The sequence below is a fragment of the Oncorhynchus kisutch genome, linkage group LG17 (genome assembly GCF_002021735.2).
Source record: "Oncorhynchus kisutch isolate 150728-3 linkage group LG17, Okis_V2, whole genome shotgun sequence".
Taxonomy (NCBI): domain Eukaryota; kingdom Metazoa; phylum Chordata; class Actinopteri; order Salmoniformes; family Salmonidae; genus Oncorhynchus; species Oncorhynchus kisutch.
In genome coordinates this window covers 6,031,524-6,050,959 of record NC_034190.2, presented here as the reverse complement: position 1 = coordinate 6,050,959, position 19,436 = coordinate 6,031,524, and the positions used below count along the sequence as shown (strand labels likewise).

General features: G+C 46.3%; 1 protein-coding gene across 4 annotated transcripts in view; it reads right to left on the bottom strand.

The window, feature by feature from the left end:
- Window positions 1-19,436, bottom strand: part of LOC109885716 (homeobox-containing protein 1) — a 32,580-nt gene that overhangs the window by 12,424 nt on the left and 720 nt on the right. For 2 of the 4 annotated variants that reach the window (XR_004203830.1, XM_031795032.1), the window contains exons 2-7: window positions 19,322-19,412; window positions 18,515-18,956; window positions 16,155-16,240; window positions 8,344-8,454; window positions 3,644-3,919; window positions 540-696 (exon numbers count right to left, since the gene is read on the bottom strand). Coding sequence is in view for 3 of the 4 variants with exons in the window: in XM_031795032.1 (XP_031650892.1) it covers window positions 540-696; window positions 3,644-3,919; window positions 8,344-8,454; window positions 16,155-16,240; window positions 18,515-18,956; window positions 19,322-19,400 (1,151 nt within the window). In the remaining variant the exon portion in view is untranslated. The remainder of the gene's footprint in view (window positions 1-539; window positions 697-3,643; window positions 3,920-8,343; window positions 8,455-16,154; window positions 16,241-18,514; window positions 18,957-19,321; window positions 19,413-19,436) is intronic. The other 2 variants (XM_031795033.1, XM_031795034.1) reach the window with 2 other exon arrangements.

Below are 19,436 nucleotides of genomic sequence, written 5' to 3'. Positions count from 1 at the left end.
AATCACTTCAAACTGAAGCTGGACACTGTTGTTCAGAGGAGCTAGCCAACAACACAGCTAACACAATCACTTCAAACTGAAGCTGGACACTGTTGTTCAGAGGAGCTAGCCAACAACACAGCTAACACAATCACTTCAAACTGAAGCTGGACACTGTTGTTCAGTGGAGCTAGCCAACAACACAGCTAACACAATCACTTCAAACTGAAGCTGGACACTGTTGTTCAGAGGAGCTAGCCAACAACACAGCTAACACAATCACTTCAAACTGAAGCTGGACACTGTTGTTCAGTGGAGCTAGCCAACAACACAGCTACAGTAGCACAATCACTTCAAACTGAAGCCGGAAAGACTGCAAACTAGCTGTCTAGCAAACTCGACTTCATTTGATTAAATAGCAGTCGCTCTCTGAGAGTGCTTGTCTTCCAGGTGTGGGTCAACATAGATAATCAATCAATCAAATGTATCTATAAAGCTCTTTCTACGTAAGCAGACAGTTGGCTAGTCAACTGGAAAGTACTGCACTTTGATTGGCTCACCTCTCCATGATGGACTGGCACTCCTTCCTCCAGGTGAACCTGCTTCCCCTCCGCAGCCTCAGAGGACCGCCTGCCACCCCGCCCCTCTCCCCAGGGCTGACCCCCGTCCTCCAATCAGGCTCCTCCTTCACCAGGGAGCGCATCGACAGGGTAGCACCTACATGGGACGTAATGAGAGGGGGAGGTGGCGAGAGAAAGGGAAGGGAGGAGGCGAGAGAAAGGGAAGGGAGGAGGCGAGAGAGAAAGGGAAGGGAAGAGGAGAGAGAAAGGGAGGAGACGAGAGAGAAAGGGAGGAGACGAGAGAGAAAGGGAGGAGACGAGAGAGAAAGGGAGGAAACGAGAGAGAAAGGGAGGAAACGAGAGAGAAAGGGAGGAGACGAGAGAGAAAGGGAAGGGAGGAGACGGAGAGAGAAAGGGAGGAGACGGAGAGAGAAAGGGAGGAGACGGAGAGAGAAAGGGAGGAGACGAGAGAGAAAGGGAGGAGACGGAGAGAGAAAGGGAGGAGACGAGAGAGAAAGGGAGGAGAGAGAAAGGGAGGAGAGAGAAAGGGAAGGGAGGAGGAGATAGAAAGGGAAGAGGCGAGAGAAAGGGAAGGGAAGAGGCGAGAGAAAGGGAAGGGAAGAGGCGAGAGAAAGGGAAGGGAAGAGGCGAGAGAAAGGGAAGGGAAGAGGCGAGAGAAAGGGAAGGGAGGAGGCGAGAGAAAGGGAAGGGAGGAGGCGAGAGAAAGGAAAGGGAGGAGGAGAGAGAAAGGAAAGGGAGGAGGAGAGAGAAAGGAAAGGGAGGAGACGAGAGAGAAAGGGAAGGGAGGAGACGAGAGAGAAAGGGAAGGGAGGAGACGAGAGAGAAAGGGAGAAGAGAAAGGGAGGAAGGAGAGAAAGGGAGGAAAGAGAGAGAAAAGGAAGGGAGGAGGCGAGAGAAAGGGAAGGGAGGAGGCGAGAGAAAGGAAAGGGAGGAGGCGAGAGAAAGGGAGGAGGCGAGAGAAAAGGAAGGGAGGAGGCGAGAGAAAAGGAAGGGAGGAGGCGAGAGAAAGGGAAGGGAGGCGGCGAGAGAAAGGGAAGGGAGGATGAGAGAAAGGGAAGGGAGGATGAGAGAAAGGGAAGGGAGGAGGAGAGAGAAAGGGAAGGGAGGAAGCGAGAGAAAGGGAAGGGAGGATGCGAGAGAAAGGGAAGGGAGGAGGCGAGAGAAAGGGAAGGGAGGAGGCGAGAGAAAGGGAAGGGAGGAGGCGAGAGAAAGGGAAGGGAGGAGGAGAGAGAAAGGGAAGGGAGGAGGAGAGAGAAAGGGAAGGGAGGAGGAGAGAGAAAGGGAAGGGAGGAGGAGAGAGAAAGGGAAGGGAGGAGGAGAGAGAAAGGGAAGGGAGGAGGAGAGAGAAAGGGAAGGGAGGAGACGGAGAGAGAAAGGGAGGAGACGAGAGAGAAAGGGAGGAGAGAGAAAGGGAGGAGAGAGAAAGGGAAGGGAGGAGGAGATAGAAAGGGAAGGGAGGAGGAGAGAGAAAGGGAAGGGAAGAGGCGAGAGAAAGGGAAGGGAAGAGGCGAGAGAAAGGGAAGGGAGGAGGAGAGAGAAAGGGAAGGGAAGAGGCGAGAGAAAGGGAAGGGAAGAGGCGAGAGAAAGGGAAGGGAAGAGGCGAGAGAAAGGGAAGGGAAGAGGCGAGAGAAAGGGAAGGGAAGAGGCGAGAGAAAGGGAAGGGAAGAGGCGAGAGAAAGGGAAGGGAAGAGGCGAGAGAAAGGGAAGGGAAGAGGCGAGAGAAAGGGAAGGGAAGAGGCGAGAGAAAGGGAAGGGAGGAGGCGAGAGAAAGGGAAGGGAGGAGGCGAGAGAAAGGGAAGGGAGGAGGAGAGAGAAAGGAAAGGGAGGAGGAGAGAGAAAGGAAAGGGAGGAGGAGAGAGAAAGGGAAGGGAGGAGACGAGAGAGAAAGGGAAGGGAGGAGACGAGAGAGAAAGGGAGGAGAGAAAGAGAAAGGGAGGAGAGAAAGGGAGGAAGGAGAGAAAGGGAGGAAAGAGAGAGAAAAGGAAGGGAGGAGGCGAGAGAAAGGGAAGGGAGGAGGCGAGAGAAAGGAAAGGGAGGAGGCGAGAGAAAGGGAGGAGGCGAGAGAAAGGGAGGAGGCGAGAGAAAAGGAAGGGAGGAGGCGAGAGAAAGGGAAGGGAGGAGGCGAGAGAAAGGGAAGGGAGGCGGCGAGAGAAAGGGAAGGGAGGTTTGAGAGAAAGGGAAGGGAGGAGGAGAGAGAAAGGGAAGGGAGGAAGCGAGAGAAAGGGAAGGGAGGATGCGAGAGAAAGGGAAGGGAGGATGCGAGAGAAAGGGAAGGGAGGAGGCGAGAGAAAGGGAAGGGAGGAGGAGAGAGAAAGGGAAGGGAGGAGGAGAGAGAAAGGGAAGGGAGGAGGAGAGAGAAAGGGAAGGGAGGAGGAGAGAGAAAGGGAAGGGAGGAGGAGAGAGAGAAAGGGAAGGGAGGAGGAGAGAGAAAGGGAAGGGAGGAGGAGAGAGAAAGGGAAGGGAGGAGGAGAGAGAAAGGGAAGGGAGGAGGAGAGAGAAAGGGAAGGGAGGAGGCGAGAGAAAGGGAAGGGAGGAGAGGGGGAGGTGGTGAGAGAGAAGGGAAGAGAGGGGGAGGTGAGAGACAGGAAAGTGAGCAAGAGGGAGTGAGGGAAGGAGGTGAGAGGGAGTGAGAGGAAGTTTAAACATCAAGAGAAAGTAACCCACTGTAACTATTAGTTATGAGAAAGAAGTGATGGTTCAATCACATGGCTGTAGTATTTTAATAAGGATTTGGACTTTTAGGATACATGACATCCCTCGGACTGACAGTGGGACACAACGTGGACACAGACAGGCATGCAGGCTATGTGATGACAGGATGTGTCAGACAGACAGGGGTCACGGAGTGCTGCAGTGTCTTTTTTTTAAATTTTATATTTTTTTAAACTTTCGACTTTGGTAATGGAACTCAGAGTTGGAGCTAAAACCTGGACTAGTAAAAACATCACCTGCCTTGTTCCTGAACAGCCACAGACAGAACTGAGGAGAGAGAGAGGGAGGGTTGAGCCCTGTAAGAGTGGTTGCCTGTTATGGGCATGGGTGGGCAGGGGCTTGCTGTTACCTGGCTGTTACCTGGCCGTTACCTGGCTGTGCCTGCTGTGCGGCAGCAGTGTACCATGGGAGGAGGTGCATCAGCAGCTCTCTCTGTCTGCCCCAGGTGGTAGAGGCAGTGGCCGCGGCCGTGGCGCCCGTAGCGGCGTTTCCCACCATCCCTGTGACGTCTCTGTCCCCTCCCCTGGCGGGTCCAGAGCCCAGGTTCTGGCCCAACCCCTGGCCGAGACCACAGAGCCCCTGGCCGAGACCACCGAGCCCTGGGCCCAGACCCGCCGGGCCGTGCTGGCTTTCACTCCATCTCAGCCCTTCATTAAGGACAAAACCAAACCAGTGGTCAGGTCAGGCCACAGACGTATCGAAGTAGGCATACAGAGTTTGGGCAATATTGGTTTAAGATTTAGGCCTAGAGTTAACAGAAGTCCTACAGTCAATCAAAATTAGATCACTTGTTTGTATGTCTATCAATATCAATTTATAATTTAATCTTACGGACTTCATCCAATAATTTGTGGCCACAATGTGTTAAATTAACAAGAGCAACTTTGAGATTACTGTTCTGAACAGGTAAACAGCAGACAGGTCCAGAAGTTTAGTAATGAAGTGCCCACCAGGTAGAAAGGCATAGAGAAAAGGCAACACGTTAGCATTAGGATCCTGAATTAGCATCATTGTTAGTATTAGATGGGGTTATTATGGTTAGCCTGTTAGCCATGTAGGAATGAAAACCAGCACCGGAATTCTAACTCTCCAGGATCAGGACTGAGAACCACACAGAAGCAGCATCAGCAAAGCTTGGGGAAGAAGGGAGGAGGACAGGGGGATGGCATGAAGAAGGCAGGGGTAGGTAGATTGTTCATGCATTTTGGTCATGTGACATAGGAGTGAAGCACTAAAGTGACAGATTAAACATTGTGATATTTAGGCTAATGTCTTTGCTGATGTAGAATTGAGCAAACAGTTTCATTATCAGAACACTTCTAGTGCATCTTATACATTGGTCTGTGTGGATGTTTATTGTTGACTTCTTATGAGGTCACGACGCTGCTGTAGCCTGGGTTTAGATGGATCGTGACATTCCTGTAGCCTGGGTTTAGATGGAGGGATCGCGACGTTCCTGTAGCCTGGGTTTAGATGGAGGGATCGCGACATTCCTGTAGCCTGGGTTTAGATGGATGGATCGTGACGTTCCTGTAGCCTGGGTTTAGATGGACGGAACGTGACGTTCCTGTAGCCTGGGTTTAGATGGACGGAACGTGACGTTCCTGTAGCCTGGGTTTAGATGGACAGAACGTGACGTTCCTGTAGCCTGGGTTTAGATGGATTGTGACGTTCCTGTAGCGTGGGTTTAGATGGACGGATCGTGATGTTCCTGTGGCCTGGGTTTAGATGGATCGTGACGTTCCTGTAGCCTGGGTTTAGATGGATCGTGACGTTCCTGTAGCCTGGGTTTAGATGGATCGTGACGTTCCTGTAGCCTGGGTTTAGATGGACGGATCGTGACGTTCCTGTAGCCTGGGTTTAGATGGACGGATCGTGACGTTCCTGTAGCTTGGGTTTAGATGGACGGATCGTGACGTTCCTGTGGCCTGGGTTTAGATGGACGGGTCGTGACGTTCCTGTAGCTTGGGTTTAGATGGACGGATCGTGACGTTCCTGTGGCTTGGGTTTAGATGGACGGGTCGTGACGTTCCTGTAGCTTGGGTTTAGATGGACGAATCGCGACGTTTCTGTGGCCTGGGTTTAGATGGATGGACAGACACCACACTCATCCACTAGAGTTTCACTTCAAACCAGATGACTTTAACATAATTGATTAATATCTACAGCAAAGGCTGGTATACAGTCGTCTATCGACATGTCTGTCGACAAATAACGTAGCGACAACATTCGATTGTTGTCCGACGTCAAACTTGTTGTCGTCGTTATGACAACGAATAAACCCAAAACAGCAGCCCGGCGCTCCAAACGACAGTCTATTTCAACACCAATAAACCCATCTGTTAAAAAATTCAGGAAATGTCAACCCAGCAAGCCAGGACACTAAAAGCAATTTTATAAACAATGTTTTGGTTCGTTGCTAGCTAGTTAGCTACAGTGCCTTCAGAAAAGTATTTATGCCCCTTGACCTTAGCCACATTTTGTTGTGTTACAGCCTGAATTTAACATGGATTAAATTCGAGATATCGTCACTGGCCTACACACCATACCCCATTATGTCAAAGTGGAATTATGTTTTTAGAAATGTTTACAAATTAATTAAAAATTAAAAGCTGAAATGTCTTGAGTTAATAATTATTAAAACACCTTTGTAATGGCAAGCCTAAATAAATTAATAAAAATAATATATATCTCTTTTTTTTTTAAAGTGCTTAACAAGTCACATAAGTTGCATGGACTCACTCTGCAATAAGTGTTTAACGTGAGTTTTGAATGACTACCTCATTATCTGTAAGGTTCCTCAGTCGAACAGGGAATTTCAAACCCATATTCAACCACAAAGACCAGGGAGGTTTTCCAATGCCTTGCAAAAAAAGGGCACCGATTGGTAGATGGGTAAAAATATAAAAAGCAGACATTGAATACCCCTTATATTATGGTGAAGTTATTCATTATATTTTGGATGGTGTATCAATACACTGAGTCACTACAAAGATACAGGCGTCCTTCCTAACTCAGTTGCCGGAGAGGAAGGAAACCACTCAGGGATTTCAGCATTAGGCCAATGGTGACTTCATAAACAGTTTAACGGGTGGATCAACATTTTAGACAGAATAAAAGGAGGAGGCCTATACATAAAAAAAGATTCCAAAACATGCATCCTGTTCGCAACAAGGCACTAAATTCTCTATGTAGTGTTGTGTCGTCTCTCTCGTTGTGATGTGTGTTTTGTCCTATTTATATTGTATTTATTTTAATACCAGGCCCCTGTCCCCGCAGGAGGCCTTTTGCCGTTTGGTAGGCCGTCATTGTAAATAAGAATTTGCTCCTAAACTTAAATAAAAAGGTTAACAAGGTTAAATAAAAAGGTTAAATAAAAAAACGAATAATACAGCAAAACATGTTCAATTCAATTCTTGGCCTGAATACAAAGTGTTACGTTTGTAATTAATTTTTTATTGTACCTTTATTTAACTCGGCAAGTCAGTTAAGAAAAAAATCTTATTTTTAAATAACAGCCTAGGAACAGTGGGTTAACTGCCTGTTCAGGGGCAAGATTGACAGATTTGTACCTTGTCAGCTCAGGGGTTTGAACTTGCAACCTTCTGGTTACTAGTCCAATGCTCTAACCACTAGGCTACCCTGCCACACCAGGGTAGCCTAGCCTCATTTAGGATTGGAGAGTTTTTCAGGATAAAAAAAATATCTAACGGAATGGAGCAAAGCACAGACAACATCCTGGAGGAAAACCTGGTTCAGTCTGCTTTCCATCAGACTCTGGGAGATTCATTCACCTTTCAGCAAGACAATAACCTAAAACACAAAGCCAAATCAACACTGGAGTTGCTTTCCAAGAAGACAGTGAATGTTCCTGAATGGCCGAATTACAGTTTTGACTCAAATCTACTTGAAAATCTATGGCAAGACCTGAAAATGGTTGTCCAGCAATGATCAACAACCAATTTAAGAGTTTGAAGAACTTGGAAAAAAAAAAAAATGGGCAAATGTTGCACAATCCAGGTGTGGAAAGCTCTTAGAAACTGACCCAGAATGACCAACAGCTCTTAGAAACTGACCCAGAATGACCAACAGCTCTTAGAAACTGACCCAGAATGACCAACAGCTCTTAGAAACTGACCCAGAATGACCAACAGCTCTTAGAAACCGACCCAGAATGACCAACAGCTCTTAGAAACTGACCCAGAATGACCAACAGCTCTTAGAAACTGACCCAGAATGACCAACATGTTATGACTGAAGGTGTTGAACACTCATCTGATCAAGAAACAGTAAAATAGTGTTTTATTTTTAATCAATTTCTAAAAAAACGTACATGTTTTCATTATGTGTGTAGATGGGTGAGAGAGAAAACAACAACATATTTAATCCATGTTGAATTCTGGCTGTAACAACAAAAATGTGGAATAAGTCAAGGGGTATGAATACTTTCTGAAGGCGCTGTAGCTAGCTAGCTGGCTAACCAGTTCAAATAATGACCAGAGTATAGCTGACAACATCGTAACCTGAGCTACTTTGTAAAATCATTACTACAGGAAAATAGACCCACAACAATTCTTTCCAAGGTAATGGCAAGTTGACATTGAATAACTTTGCGCCACAGTGTCACCAAATAAAAGCAGATAATTCTGAGAATATTTTTAGAAGTCCTGCATCTTGTCACAGGAGGATTTGGTATAGTTGCCATGGCAGCCCGGCGAACCACGACAACGGACATTGCGACAGTTGCAGACACTTCACATGTTTTTCCATGTCTGTGCGACAAGGAAATTTGACAGTCATTTAAATGCTGTTTTGACTAGCGACACCTGTCGCATTCTATTTGTTTACAGACACGTCGTTCTCTCAGTCATAGTTCTCTGTACTTCACTGAACTCTCCAGACCTCTAGAACCAGAAAAGGTGTGTGTGTGGATTCACAATGCAGGATTACATAGGACGGACATAGGATGGACATAGGGGAAAGTGACAATAACAAGCAGCAGTCCAGCTAACAGAATGGAGTCGACATGAACCGCTCCCTCCCCTTAGCCACCTCCTACACTGGTTCTTACCTGGGTTGTTTCTCTCAAGCAGGTACCAACGGTAGAAGGCTCTGCGTTTGGAGTCACTCATCTCCAAGCCCTGCTGCAGCAACCACTGAGAGATATAGCTCTGACTGATACCTAGGGAGAAGAGAGGAGTGATAGCTCTGACTGATACCCAGGGAGAAGAGAGGAGTGATAGCTCTGACTGATACCTAGGGAGAAGAGAGGAGAGATAGCTCTGACTGATACCTAGGGAGAAGAGATAGCTCGGACTAATAACTAGAGAGAAGAGAGGAGAGATAGCTCTGACTAATACCTAGGGAGAAGAGAGGAGAGATAGCTCTGACTAATACCTAGGGAGAAGAGATAGCTCTGACTAATACCTAGGGAGAAGAGAGGAGAGATAGCTCTGACTGATACCTAGGGAGAAGAGAGGAGAGATAGCTCTGACTAATACCTAGGGAGAAGAGATAGCTCTGACTAATACCTAGGGAGAAGAGAGGAGTGATAGCTCTGACTGATACCTAGGGAGAAGAGAGGAGAGATAGCTCTGACTGATACCTAGGGAGAAGAGAGGAGTGATAGCTCTGACTGATACCTAGGGAGAAGAGAGGAGAGATAGCTCTGACTGATACCTAGGGAGAAGAGAGGAGTGATAGCTCTGACTAATACCTAGGGAGAAGAGAGGAGAGATAGCTCTGACTGATACCTAGGGAGAAGAGAGGAGAGATAGCTCTGACTAATACCTAGGGAGGGGCCATACAGTGCATTCGGGAAGTATACCTTTTCCACATTTTGTTACAGCCTTATTCTAAAATGGATTAAGTCACCCCCCCCCCCCCCCCCTCAATCTACACACAATACCCCAAAATGACAAAGAAAAAACAGGTCTGTAGATTTCTTTAGCAAATTCAGATAAAAACAGAAATACCTTACTTACATAAAAGTAATTAGAACATTTGCTATGAGATTCGAAATTGAGCTCAGGTGCATCCTGTTTCCATTGAACATCTTTGAGATGTTTCTACAACTTGATTGGAGTCCACCTGTGGTAAATTCAATTGATTGGACATGATTTGGAAAGGCACACACCTGTCTATATAAAAGGTCCCACAGTTGACAATGCCTGTCAGAGCAACAAAAAAAAACAAGTCATGAGGTCGTAGGAATTGTCTGTAGAGCTCTGAGACAGGATTGTGTCGAGGCACAAATCTGGAGAAGGGTACCAAAATAATTTGAGGCATTGAAATGTCCCCAAGAACACAGTGGCCTCCATCATTCTTAAATGGAAGAAGTTTGGAACCACCAATACTCTTCCTAGAGCTAGCCGCCCGGACAAACTGAGCAATTGGGGGAGAAGGGTCTTGGTCAGGGAGGTAACCAAGAACCTGATGGTCACTCTAACAGAGCTCCAGAGTTCCTCTGTGGAGATGGGAGAACCTTCCAGAAGGACAACCCTCTCTGCAGCACTCCACCAAATATGGCATTTATGCTAGTGGTCAGGCGGAAGCCACTCTTCAGTAAAAGACACGACAGCCCGCTTGGAGTTTGCCAAAAGGCACCAAGAGGACAGCCCATGAGAAAGAGGATTCTCTGGTCTGATGAAAACAAGGTTGAACTCTTTGGCCTGAATGCCAAGCATCACTTCTGGAGTAAACCTGGTACCATCCCTATGGTGAAGCATGGTGGTGGCAGCATCATGCTGTGGGGATGGTTTTTTAGCAGCAGGGACTGGGAGACTAGTCAGGATCGAGGGAAAGATTAACAGAGCAAAGAACAGTGGTGGAAAAAGTACTAAATTGTCATACTTAAGTAAAATAAAATATACATGAATAGAAAATGACTCAAGTAAAAGTTGAAGTCACTCAGTAAAATACTACTTGAGTAAAAGTATACAACTATTTGGTTTTAGATATACATTACCAGTCAAAAATTTGGACACGCCTACTCATTCCAGGGTTTTTCAATATTTAAATATTCCACTAAATTGTGGAATAATAGTGAAGACATCAAAACTATGAAATAACGCATATGGAGTCATGTAGTAACCAACAAAGTGTTAAACAAAATAGAGGTTATATTTGAGATTCTTCAAAGTTTTGAATTAGTAGTAAATGTTTGACTGGTACTTAAGTATCAAAAGTAAAAAATAATTTAAAATTCCTTATTTTAAGCAAACCAGACGGCACCATTTTCTTGTTTTTTTTATTTCCCAGATAACCAGGGGCACTCTCCAACATTCAGACATCGTTTAAAACGAAGCATGTGTTTAGTGAGTCCTCCAGATCAGAGGCAGTAGGGAGGACCAGGGATGTTCTCTGTTTAGTGAGTCCTCCAGATCAGAGGCAGTAGGGATGACCAGGGATGTTCTCTGTTTAGTGAGTCCTCCAGATCAGAGGCAGTAGGGATGACCAGGGATGTTCTCTGTTTAGTGAGTCCTCCAGATCAGAGGCAGTAGGGATGACCAGGGATGTTCTCTGTTTAGTGAGTCCGCCAGATCAGAGGCAGTAGGGATGACCAGGGATGTTCTCTGTTTAGTGAGTCCTCCAGATCAGAGGCAGTAGGGATGACCAGGGATGTTCTCTGTTTAGTGAGTCTGCCAGATCAGAGGCAGTAGGGATGACCAGGGATGTTCTCTGTTTAGTGAGTCCTCCAGATCAGAGGCAGTAGGGATGACCAGGGATGTTCTCTGTTTAGTGAGTCCTCCAGATCAGAGGCAGTAGGGAGGACCAGGGATGTTCTCTGTTTAGTGAGTCCGCCAGATCAGAGGCAGTAGGGATAACCAGGGATGTTCTCTGTTTAGTGAGTCCACCAGATCAGAGGCAGTAGGGATGACCAGGGATGTTCTCTGTTTAGTGAGTCCTCTAGATCAGAGGCAGTAGGGATGACCAGGGATGTTCTCTGTTTAGTGAGTCCTCCAGATCAGACGCAGTAGGAATAACCAGGGATGTTCTCTGTTTAGTGAGTCCTCCAGATCAGAGGCAGTAGGGATGACCAGGGATGTTCTCTGTTTAGTGAGTCCTCCAGATCAGAGGCAGTAGGGATGACCAGGGATGTTCTCTGTTTAGTGAGTCCTCCAGATCAGAGGCAGTAGGGATGACCAGGGATGTTCTCTGTTTAGTGAGTCCTCCAGATCAGAGGCAGTAGGAATAACCAGGGATGTTCTCTGTTTAGTGAGTCCTCCAGATCAGAGACAGTAGGGATGACCAGGGATAGTGAAGTACAGATACCCCCCCCCCCCCCCAAATAAACTACTTAAGTAGTACTGTCAAGTATTTTTATTTGAGTTCTTTACACCACTGAGGGGGGGGGGCTCCAGAGCACTCAGGACCTCAGACTGGGGAGAAGGTTTTACCTTCCAACAGGACAACGACCCTAAGCACACGGCCAAGACAACGCAGGAATGGCTTCAGGACAGGTCTCTGAATATCCTCGAGTGGCCTGGACTTGAACCCGATCAAACATCTCTGGAGGCCTGAAAATAGCAACGCTCCCCATCCAACCTGTCAGAGCATGAGAGGATCTGCAGAGAAGAATGGGAGAAACTCCCAAATACAGGTGCGCCAAGCTTGCAGCGTCATACCCAAGAAGCTTCTAGGTTGTAATCACTGCCAAAAGGTGCTTCAACAAAGTACTGAGTAAAGGGTCTGAATACTTATGTAAATGTCATTTCAGCTTCTGTAATAAAAATGGGCAAACATTTCTGAAAACCTGTTTTTTTTGCTTTGTCATTATCGAGTATTGTGTGTCGATTGTTGAGGGGACACAAACAATTTAATCCATTTTAGAGTCAGGCTGTAACCCAACTAAATGTGGAACGAATCAAGAGGTCTGAATACTTTTCACAATGTATACAGAGCCTTCAGAAAGTATTCTTACTCCTGGACTTAAGCCACAGTTAGCTGTGTTACAACCTGAATTTAAAATAAATAAATATATATATATTTTTTTTTAAATCTCACCCATCTACATACATACTATTTACCCGGATAAATAACAAAGTGAAAACATTGTTTTAGAAATGTTTCGATGGGATTCAAATCTGGGCTGTGGCAGGCCCCACTCAAGGACTTTCACGTTCTCGTTCTGAAGACATTCCAGTGTTGTTGTTTTAGATTGGGGTCATTGTACTGTTGGAACTTAAATCGTCTCCCCATCGTCTAAAGTTGTTTGCACTCTGAAGCAGGTTCTCATCGTGGATTTGCCTGTATTTGGTTCCACTCGTTGTTCTATCTATCTTTTAAAAAATATATACATATTTTTTTAAAGTGTCCCAGTCCCTGCCGTTGAAATACATCCCCATAACATGACGCTGCCACCACCATGCTTCATGGTAGGGGTGGTGTTAAGATGGGGGATGAGCTGTGCCTGGTTCCCAGACATAGCGCTTTGCATTCAGGCATCAGACCACATAAAATTTTGCCTCATGCTCTTGTCTTTTTGCAAACTCCAGACATTTTTCGTCAGGAGTGGCTTCTGTTTAGCGACTCCCCCATAAAGCCCAGATTGGTGAAGTACTGTAGAGACGGTTGACCTTCTGGCAGGTTCTCCCATCTCAGCCAAGGAACTCTGTAGTTCTGTCAGGGTGGTCGCTGGGTTCTTGGTCACCTCTCTGACCAAGGTCCTTCTTGCTCGGCTGCTCAGTTTGGTCAGACGGACAGCTCTAGGGAATTTCCATATATTTTTTAAATCTCTCAATAACGGAGACCACCGTGCTCTAGAAATTGTTTGGTTGTCTTGGAAAAAAACGCTCAACACTATCGACGTTGTTTAATCCCCAGATGTATGTCTGATCACAATTCTCTCAGAGATCGCCGGACAGTTCCTTGTACTTCCTGGTATAGATTCTGCACTGTCAACTGTGGGACCTTATACAGACAGGTGCGTTCCTTTCTAAATCATGTCCAAAACAATTGGTCACACGTGGACTCCAATCAAGTTGTAGCGATCAATCAAGGATGATTGATAGAAATTGGGTGCACCTGCTCTCAATTTGGAGTGTCACAGCAAAGGGGTGAAAAAACACACTTTTCCCCCTCTAATTTAATTTACATAATTAATTTACATAAATTCAGATTTAATTTACATACATTCAGATTTAATTTACATACATTCAGATTTAATTTACATAAGTTCAGATTTAATTTACATAAGTTCAGATGTATAAATGTGCTTAACAAGTCACATAGGTTGCATGTGTGTAAGAATGGTGTCTAATTATTATTATTTATTTTTTTTACCTCATCTCTAACTTCTCAAAGGGACATTCAATGCCTCGCAAAAAAGGGCACCTATTGGTAGATGGGTAGAAAAAAAAAAAAAATTATGCACACATTGAATATCCTTTTGATTATGGTGAAGTTATTAATTACACTTTGGTTGGTGTATCAATACACCCAGTCACTACCAAGATACAGGCGTCGTTCCTAACTCACTTGCCGAAGAGGAAGGAAACTGCTCAGGGATTTCACCATGAGGCCAATTGTGACTTTGAAAAAACGAAAGGTTTTTGTTAGTTTTTTTCTCTCATCGCAGCCATTAAACTGAGGATGGATCAGCAACATGGTAGTTACTCCACAATACTAACCTCACTTTATGTCCGGAATAAAAAGTGTCATTGGGTTTGCCCCAAACATACAACACATTACTGAGTACCTCTATATTTGCAAGCATAGTGCAAGCATAGTGGTGGCTGCATCATGTTACGGGTATGCTTGTCATCGTTTTTCAGGATAAAAAAAAAAACCTGAATGGAGATAAGCACAGGCAAAATCCTAGTGGGAAAACCTGGTTCAGTCACAGAGACTCATTCACCTTTCAGCAGGACAATGACCTCAAACACAAGGCCAAATCTACACTGGAGTTGCTTAACAAGAATATAGTGAATGTTCCTGAATGGCCAAGTAACAGTTTTGACATAAATCTGATTGAAAATCTATGATCAACAACCAATTTGACAGAGATAGAAGAATTTTGAAAATAATTAAAAAGTGGGAAATGTTGCACAATCCTGGTGTGGAAAGCTTTTAAGAGATTTACCCAAAAACACTCACAGCTATAATCACTGCCAAAGGTGCTTCTACAAAGTATTGACTCAGGGGACTGAATACTGTATTTCAATTTACAATACATTTTCAATTTTTTTTTCATTTTGTAGGTATTGTGTGTGTAGATGGGTATGAAAAGAATATGTAATCATTATTTTTTTTAAATTCAGGCTGTAACAACAAAATGTGGAATAAGTCAAGGGGTATGAATACTTCTGAAGGCACTAACTCTGATACCTAGGGTGAGGAGAAGGAACGGACTGATTTCACCACGCCTGCAATAACATCTGTAAATATGTGTATGTGATCAATAAAATGGGAGAGGAGTGAGGAGGAGGAAGGTAAATAAGAAGCAGAGGAAGGTAGGAGATAGGGGAGGGAGAAAATTATGGGAGGAGAGGAGAAACAGATGAAGAGAAGGAGCGCGAGTAGGAACAAATCGAAAATTATGTCACATGTGCCGAATACAACAGGTGTAGTAGACCTTACAGTGAAATGCTGAATACAATAGGTGTAGTAGACCTGACAGTGAAATGCTGAATACAACAGGTGTAGTAGAATTGACAGTGAAATGGTGAATACAACAGGTGTAGTAGACCTTACAGTGAAATGCTGAATACAACAGGTGTAGTAGACCTTACAGTGAAATGCTGAATACAACAGGTGTAGTAGACCTTACAGTGAAATGCTGAATACAACAGGTGTAGTAGACCTGACAGTGAAATGCTGAATACAACAGGTGTAGTAGACCTTAGAGTGAAATGCTGAATACAACAGGTGTAGTAGACCTTACAGTGAAATGCTGAATACAACAGGTGTAGTAGACCTCACAGTGAAATGCTAAATACAACAGGTGTAGTAGACCTTACAGTGAAATGCTGAATACAACAGGTGTAGTAGACCTTACAGTGAAATGCTGAATACAATAGGTGTAGTAGACCTTACAGTCAAATGCTGAATACAACAGGTGTAGTAGACCTTACAGTGAAATGCTGAATACAACAGGTGTAGTAGACCTTACAGTGAAATGCTAAATACAACAGGTGTAGTAGACCTTACAGTGAAATGCTGAATACAACAGGTGTAGTAGACCTTACAGTGAAATGCTGAATACAACAGGTGTAGTAGACCTGATAGTGAAATGCTGAATACAACAGGTGTAGTAGACCTGATAGTGAAATGCTGAATACAACAGGTGTAGTAGACCTGATAGTGAAATGCTGAATACAACAGGTGTAGTAGACCTTACAGTGAAATGCTGAATACAACAGGTGTAGTAGACCTTACAGTGAAATGCTAAATACAACAGGTGTAGTAGACCTTACAGTGAAATGCTAAATACAACAGGTGTAGTAGACCTTACAGTGAAATGCTGAATACAACAGGTGTAGTAGACCTCACAGTGAAATGCTGAATACAACAGGTGTAGTAGACCTCACAGTGAAATGCTGAATACAACAGGTGTAGTAGACCTTACAGTGAATTGCTGAATACAACAGGTGTAGTAGACCTTACAGTGAATTGCTGAATACAACAGGTGTAGTAGACCTTACAGTGAAATGCTGAATACAACAGGTGTAGTAGACCTTACAGTGAAATGCTGAATACAACAGGTGTAGTAGACCTTACAGTGAAATGCTTACTTACAAGCCAAATGAGAGCATTATAAAAAAATATCCTAGAAGGAAAGATACTAATATTCATACAAAACAATGTAAACAGCGCACACTAAAAACAGACGACACAGGTTCACTAAATAAATTTTAAAAAATATATATATGACTGCTTTACCTGTCACCTGTCCCACGATGGCCTGGGAGATCCTGCGGTTGTTGAGGAAGGTTTTAATCTCCTCCTTCACCAGGTTACTGTCCCTCCTAGAAGAACACAATAGGCACCACTAAGTAAGAACAGACAACAAAAAGACTGTGCCCACGGCACCCCTTGCAAATACACTTCGTGCCCCCGGGACCCCTTGCAAAAGGACTTCGTGCCCACGGGACCTCTTGCAAAAAGACTTTGTGGCCCCAGCACCCCTTGCAAATACACTTCGTGCCCCCGGGACCCCTTGCAAATACACTTCGTGCCCCCGGGACCCCTTGCAAAAAGACTTTGTGGCCCCAGCACCCCTTGCAAATACACTTCGTGCCCCCGGGACCCCTTGCAAAAGGACTTCGTGCCCACGGGACCTCTTGCAAAAAGACTTTGTGCCCCCAGCACCCCTTGCAAATACACTTCGTGCCCCCGGGACCCCTTGCAAAAGGACTTCGTGCCCACGGGACCTCTTGCAAAAAGACTTCGTGCCCCCAGCACCCCTTGCAAAAGGACTTCGTGCCCCCAGCACCCCTTGCAAATACACTTCGTGCCCCCGGGACCCCTTGCAAATACACTTCGTGCCCCCGGGACCTCTTGCAAAAAGACTTTGTGGCCCCAGCACCCCTTGCAAATACACTTCGTGCCCCCGGGACCCCTTGCAAAAGGACTTCGTGCCCACGGGACCCCTTGCAAAAGGACTTCGTGCCCCCGGGACCTCTTGCAAAAAGACTTCGTGCCCACGGCACCCTTGCCAAAAGACTTCGTGCCCACGGCACCCCTTGCAAAAAGACTTTGTGCCCCCGGGACCTCTTGCAAAAAGACTTCGTGCCCCCGGGACCCCTTGCAAAAAGACTTCGTGCCCCCGGGACCCCTTGCAAAAAGACTTCGTGCCCCCGGGACCTCTTGCAAAAAGACTTCGTGCCCCCGGCACCCCTTGCAAAAGGACTTTGTGGCCCCAGCACCCCTTGCAAAAAGACTTCGTGCCCCCGGGACCCCTTGCAAAAGGACTTCGTGCCCACGGGACCTCTTGCAAATACACTTCGTGCCCACGGGACCCCTTGCAAAAGGACTTCGTGCCCACGGGACCCCTTGCAAAAAGACTTCGTGCCCCCGGGACCCCTTGCAAAAAGACTTCGTGCCCCCGGGACCCCTTGCAAATACACTTCGTGCCCACGGCACCCCTTGCAAAAAGACTTCGTGCCCCCAGCACCCCTTGCAAAAGGACTTCGTGCCCCCAGCACCCCTTGCAAATACACTTCGTGCCCACGGCACCCCTTGCAAAAAGACTTTGTGCCCCCAGCACCCCTTGCAAAAGGACTTTGTGCCCCCAGCACCCCTTGCAAAAGGACTTTGTGGCCCCAGCACCCCTTGTATATAACCAAGTAATCATTGCCAATTGTGCATCTATTATTACATGTTCCGTGTTCTACTTCTCTACTCATTCTCTATTTTCTTTCTCTCTGCATTGATTCGACTGTGGTTTCTGGAAAGTCTACAAACTTGCACAAGAAGCTATACTGCCAGAGACTGTCATAAAGCCTACTGCCTTCTTTAGGACCTGTATGTAAGCCTGGCTGCAATCATCTTTTATCCATCCCTCCCTACACACCTGACCCAAATGAGTCAGTCTAACAGTAGGAGAATAAGCCAGCATCACCGGAGACTGGCTGTTGTTATCTGATGAGTTTCCTCTCCCAGAGCTAGATTCTCTGCCGTTTCTCACCTTCACCTCAAATACCCCTCCTCATCCTCTACTTTCTCTTCAGGGTTCCCTACTACCTCCCTCCCCGCACCTTCTCCACATCAGTCTACTGTCCCTCCCTCATGTACTCCACCTTCTTCAAGTCAGTCTACTGTCCCTCCCTCGTGTACTCCACCTTCTCCAAGTCAGTCTACTGTCCCTCCCTCATGTACTCCTCCACGTCACAGTCTACTGTCCCTCCCTCATGTACTCCGCCTTCTTCAAGTCAGTCTACTGTCCCTCCCTCGTGTACTCCACCTTCTCCAAGTCAGTCTACTGTCCCTCCCTCGTGTACTCCACCTTCTCCAAGTCAGTCTACTGTCCCTCCCTCATGTACTCCGCCTTCTTCAAGTCAGTCTACTGTCCCTCCCTCGTGTACTCCACCTTCTCCATGTCAGTCTACTGTCCCTCCCTCATGTACTCCTCCACGTCACAGTCTACTGTCCCTCCCTCATGTACTCCACCTTCTTCACGTCAGTCTACTGACCCTCCCTCATGTACTCCACCTTCTCCACATCAGTCTACTGTCCCTCCCTCGTGTACTCCTCCACGTCACAGTCTACTGTCCCTTCCAGCCCTCACACTCTCTCCTCACCTCATGTACTCCTCCACCTTCTCCTCCAGATCCCAGTCCTCCTCTGCCATGATGTCATAGCTAAACGACTTCTGAACTCCAACCCCATGTGGGTACAGCGGTGGGGGAGAGGCCTCATAGCTGTTGCTAGGCGACAGTGAGGCGCCGTCTAGCCCAGGGGTCTGCGTTGTGGCGGATGCCAAGGAGAGGGAGGAAGAAGAGGAGGAGGAAGAGGAGGAGGGGGCTGGGGCGGAGGCTGTGGTAGGGGTAGTGTTGGTTGTGGGGTTGGCGGCGTGGGTGTCGTTGCAGTACGGGGGCCGATGGTCGGGATCTAGCCGCTCTAGGGACTCCAAGGCCTGGATGATCTGTGGCTTGGTCATCCCTGAGAGACGGAGACGCTGAAGGAGGTCAATCTGCTCGATGGTATAGCGTGGCTCCACCTCACAACACTCCATCCTGGCATCTAATGGGTTAAAACAGACATGACTTGTCCACACACACACTTCCCATAGGTCTATAACATGTAAAAATATTACATTGAAATACTGTATACGCAGGACTTTGTTGTCAAGTTCACTTACAAAAAGTGTCTGGAGCATGAGAAAAACAACAAACGTAACTTGGGCTAAAAAATATATATATTTAATGCCATGATGTTGAATGGTATATGTAGGCTACAGTACATGAATCTCTTGTGGAACAAAAATGACAAACTTTCGCGAGATAATTTTACATATGGGTACATTCATTGAATCTGTGCACTGACTGCAAAACAATGCGTTATTGACCCATGGCATTTACATTGCCTGCCTGCCCTGCCTTGCCTACCTGATAGCGGGGGTGAGAGGCGCCCTGTGGGCATCGGTTCGGGTCGCGGTACCGCAGCCGGGAGGCACCACTGTCGCATGGCTCGCTGGAGCTGCCGGAGAGAGAGAGAGAGAGG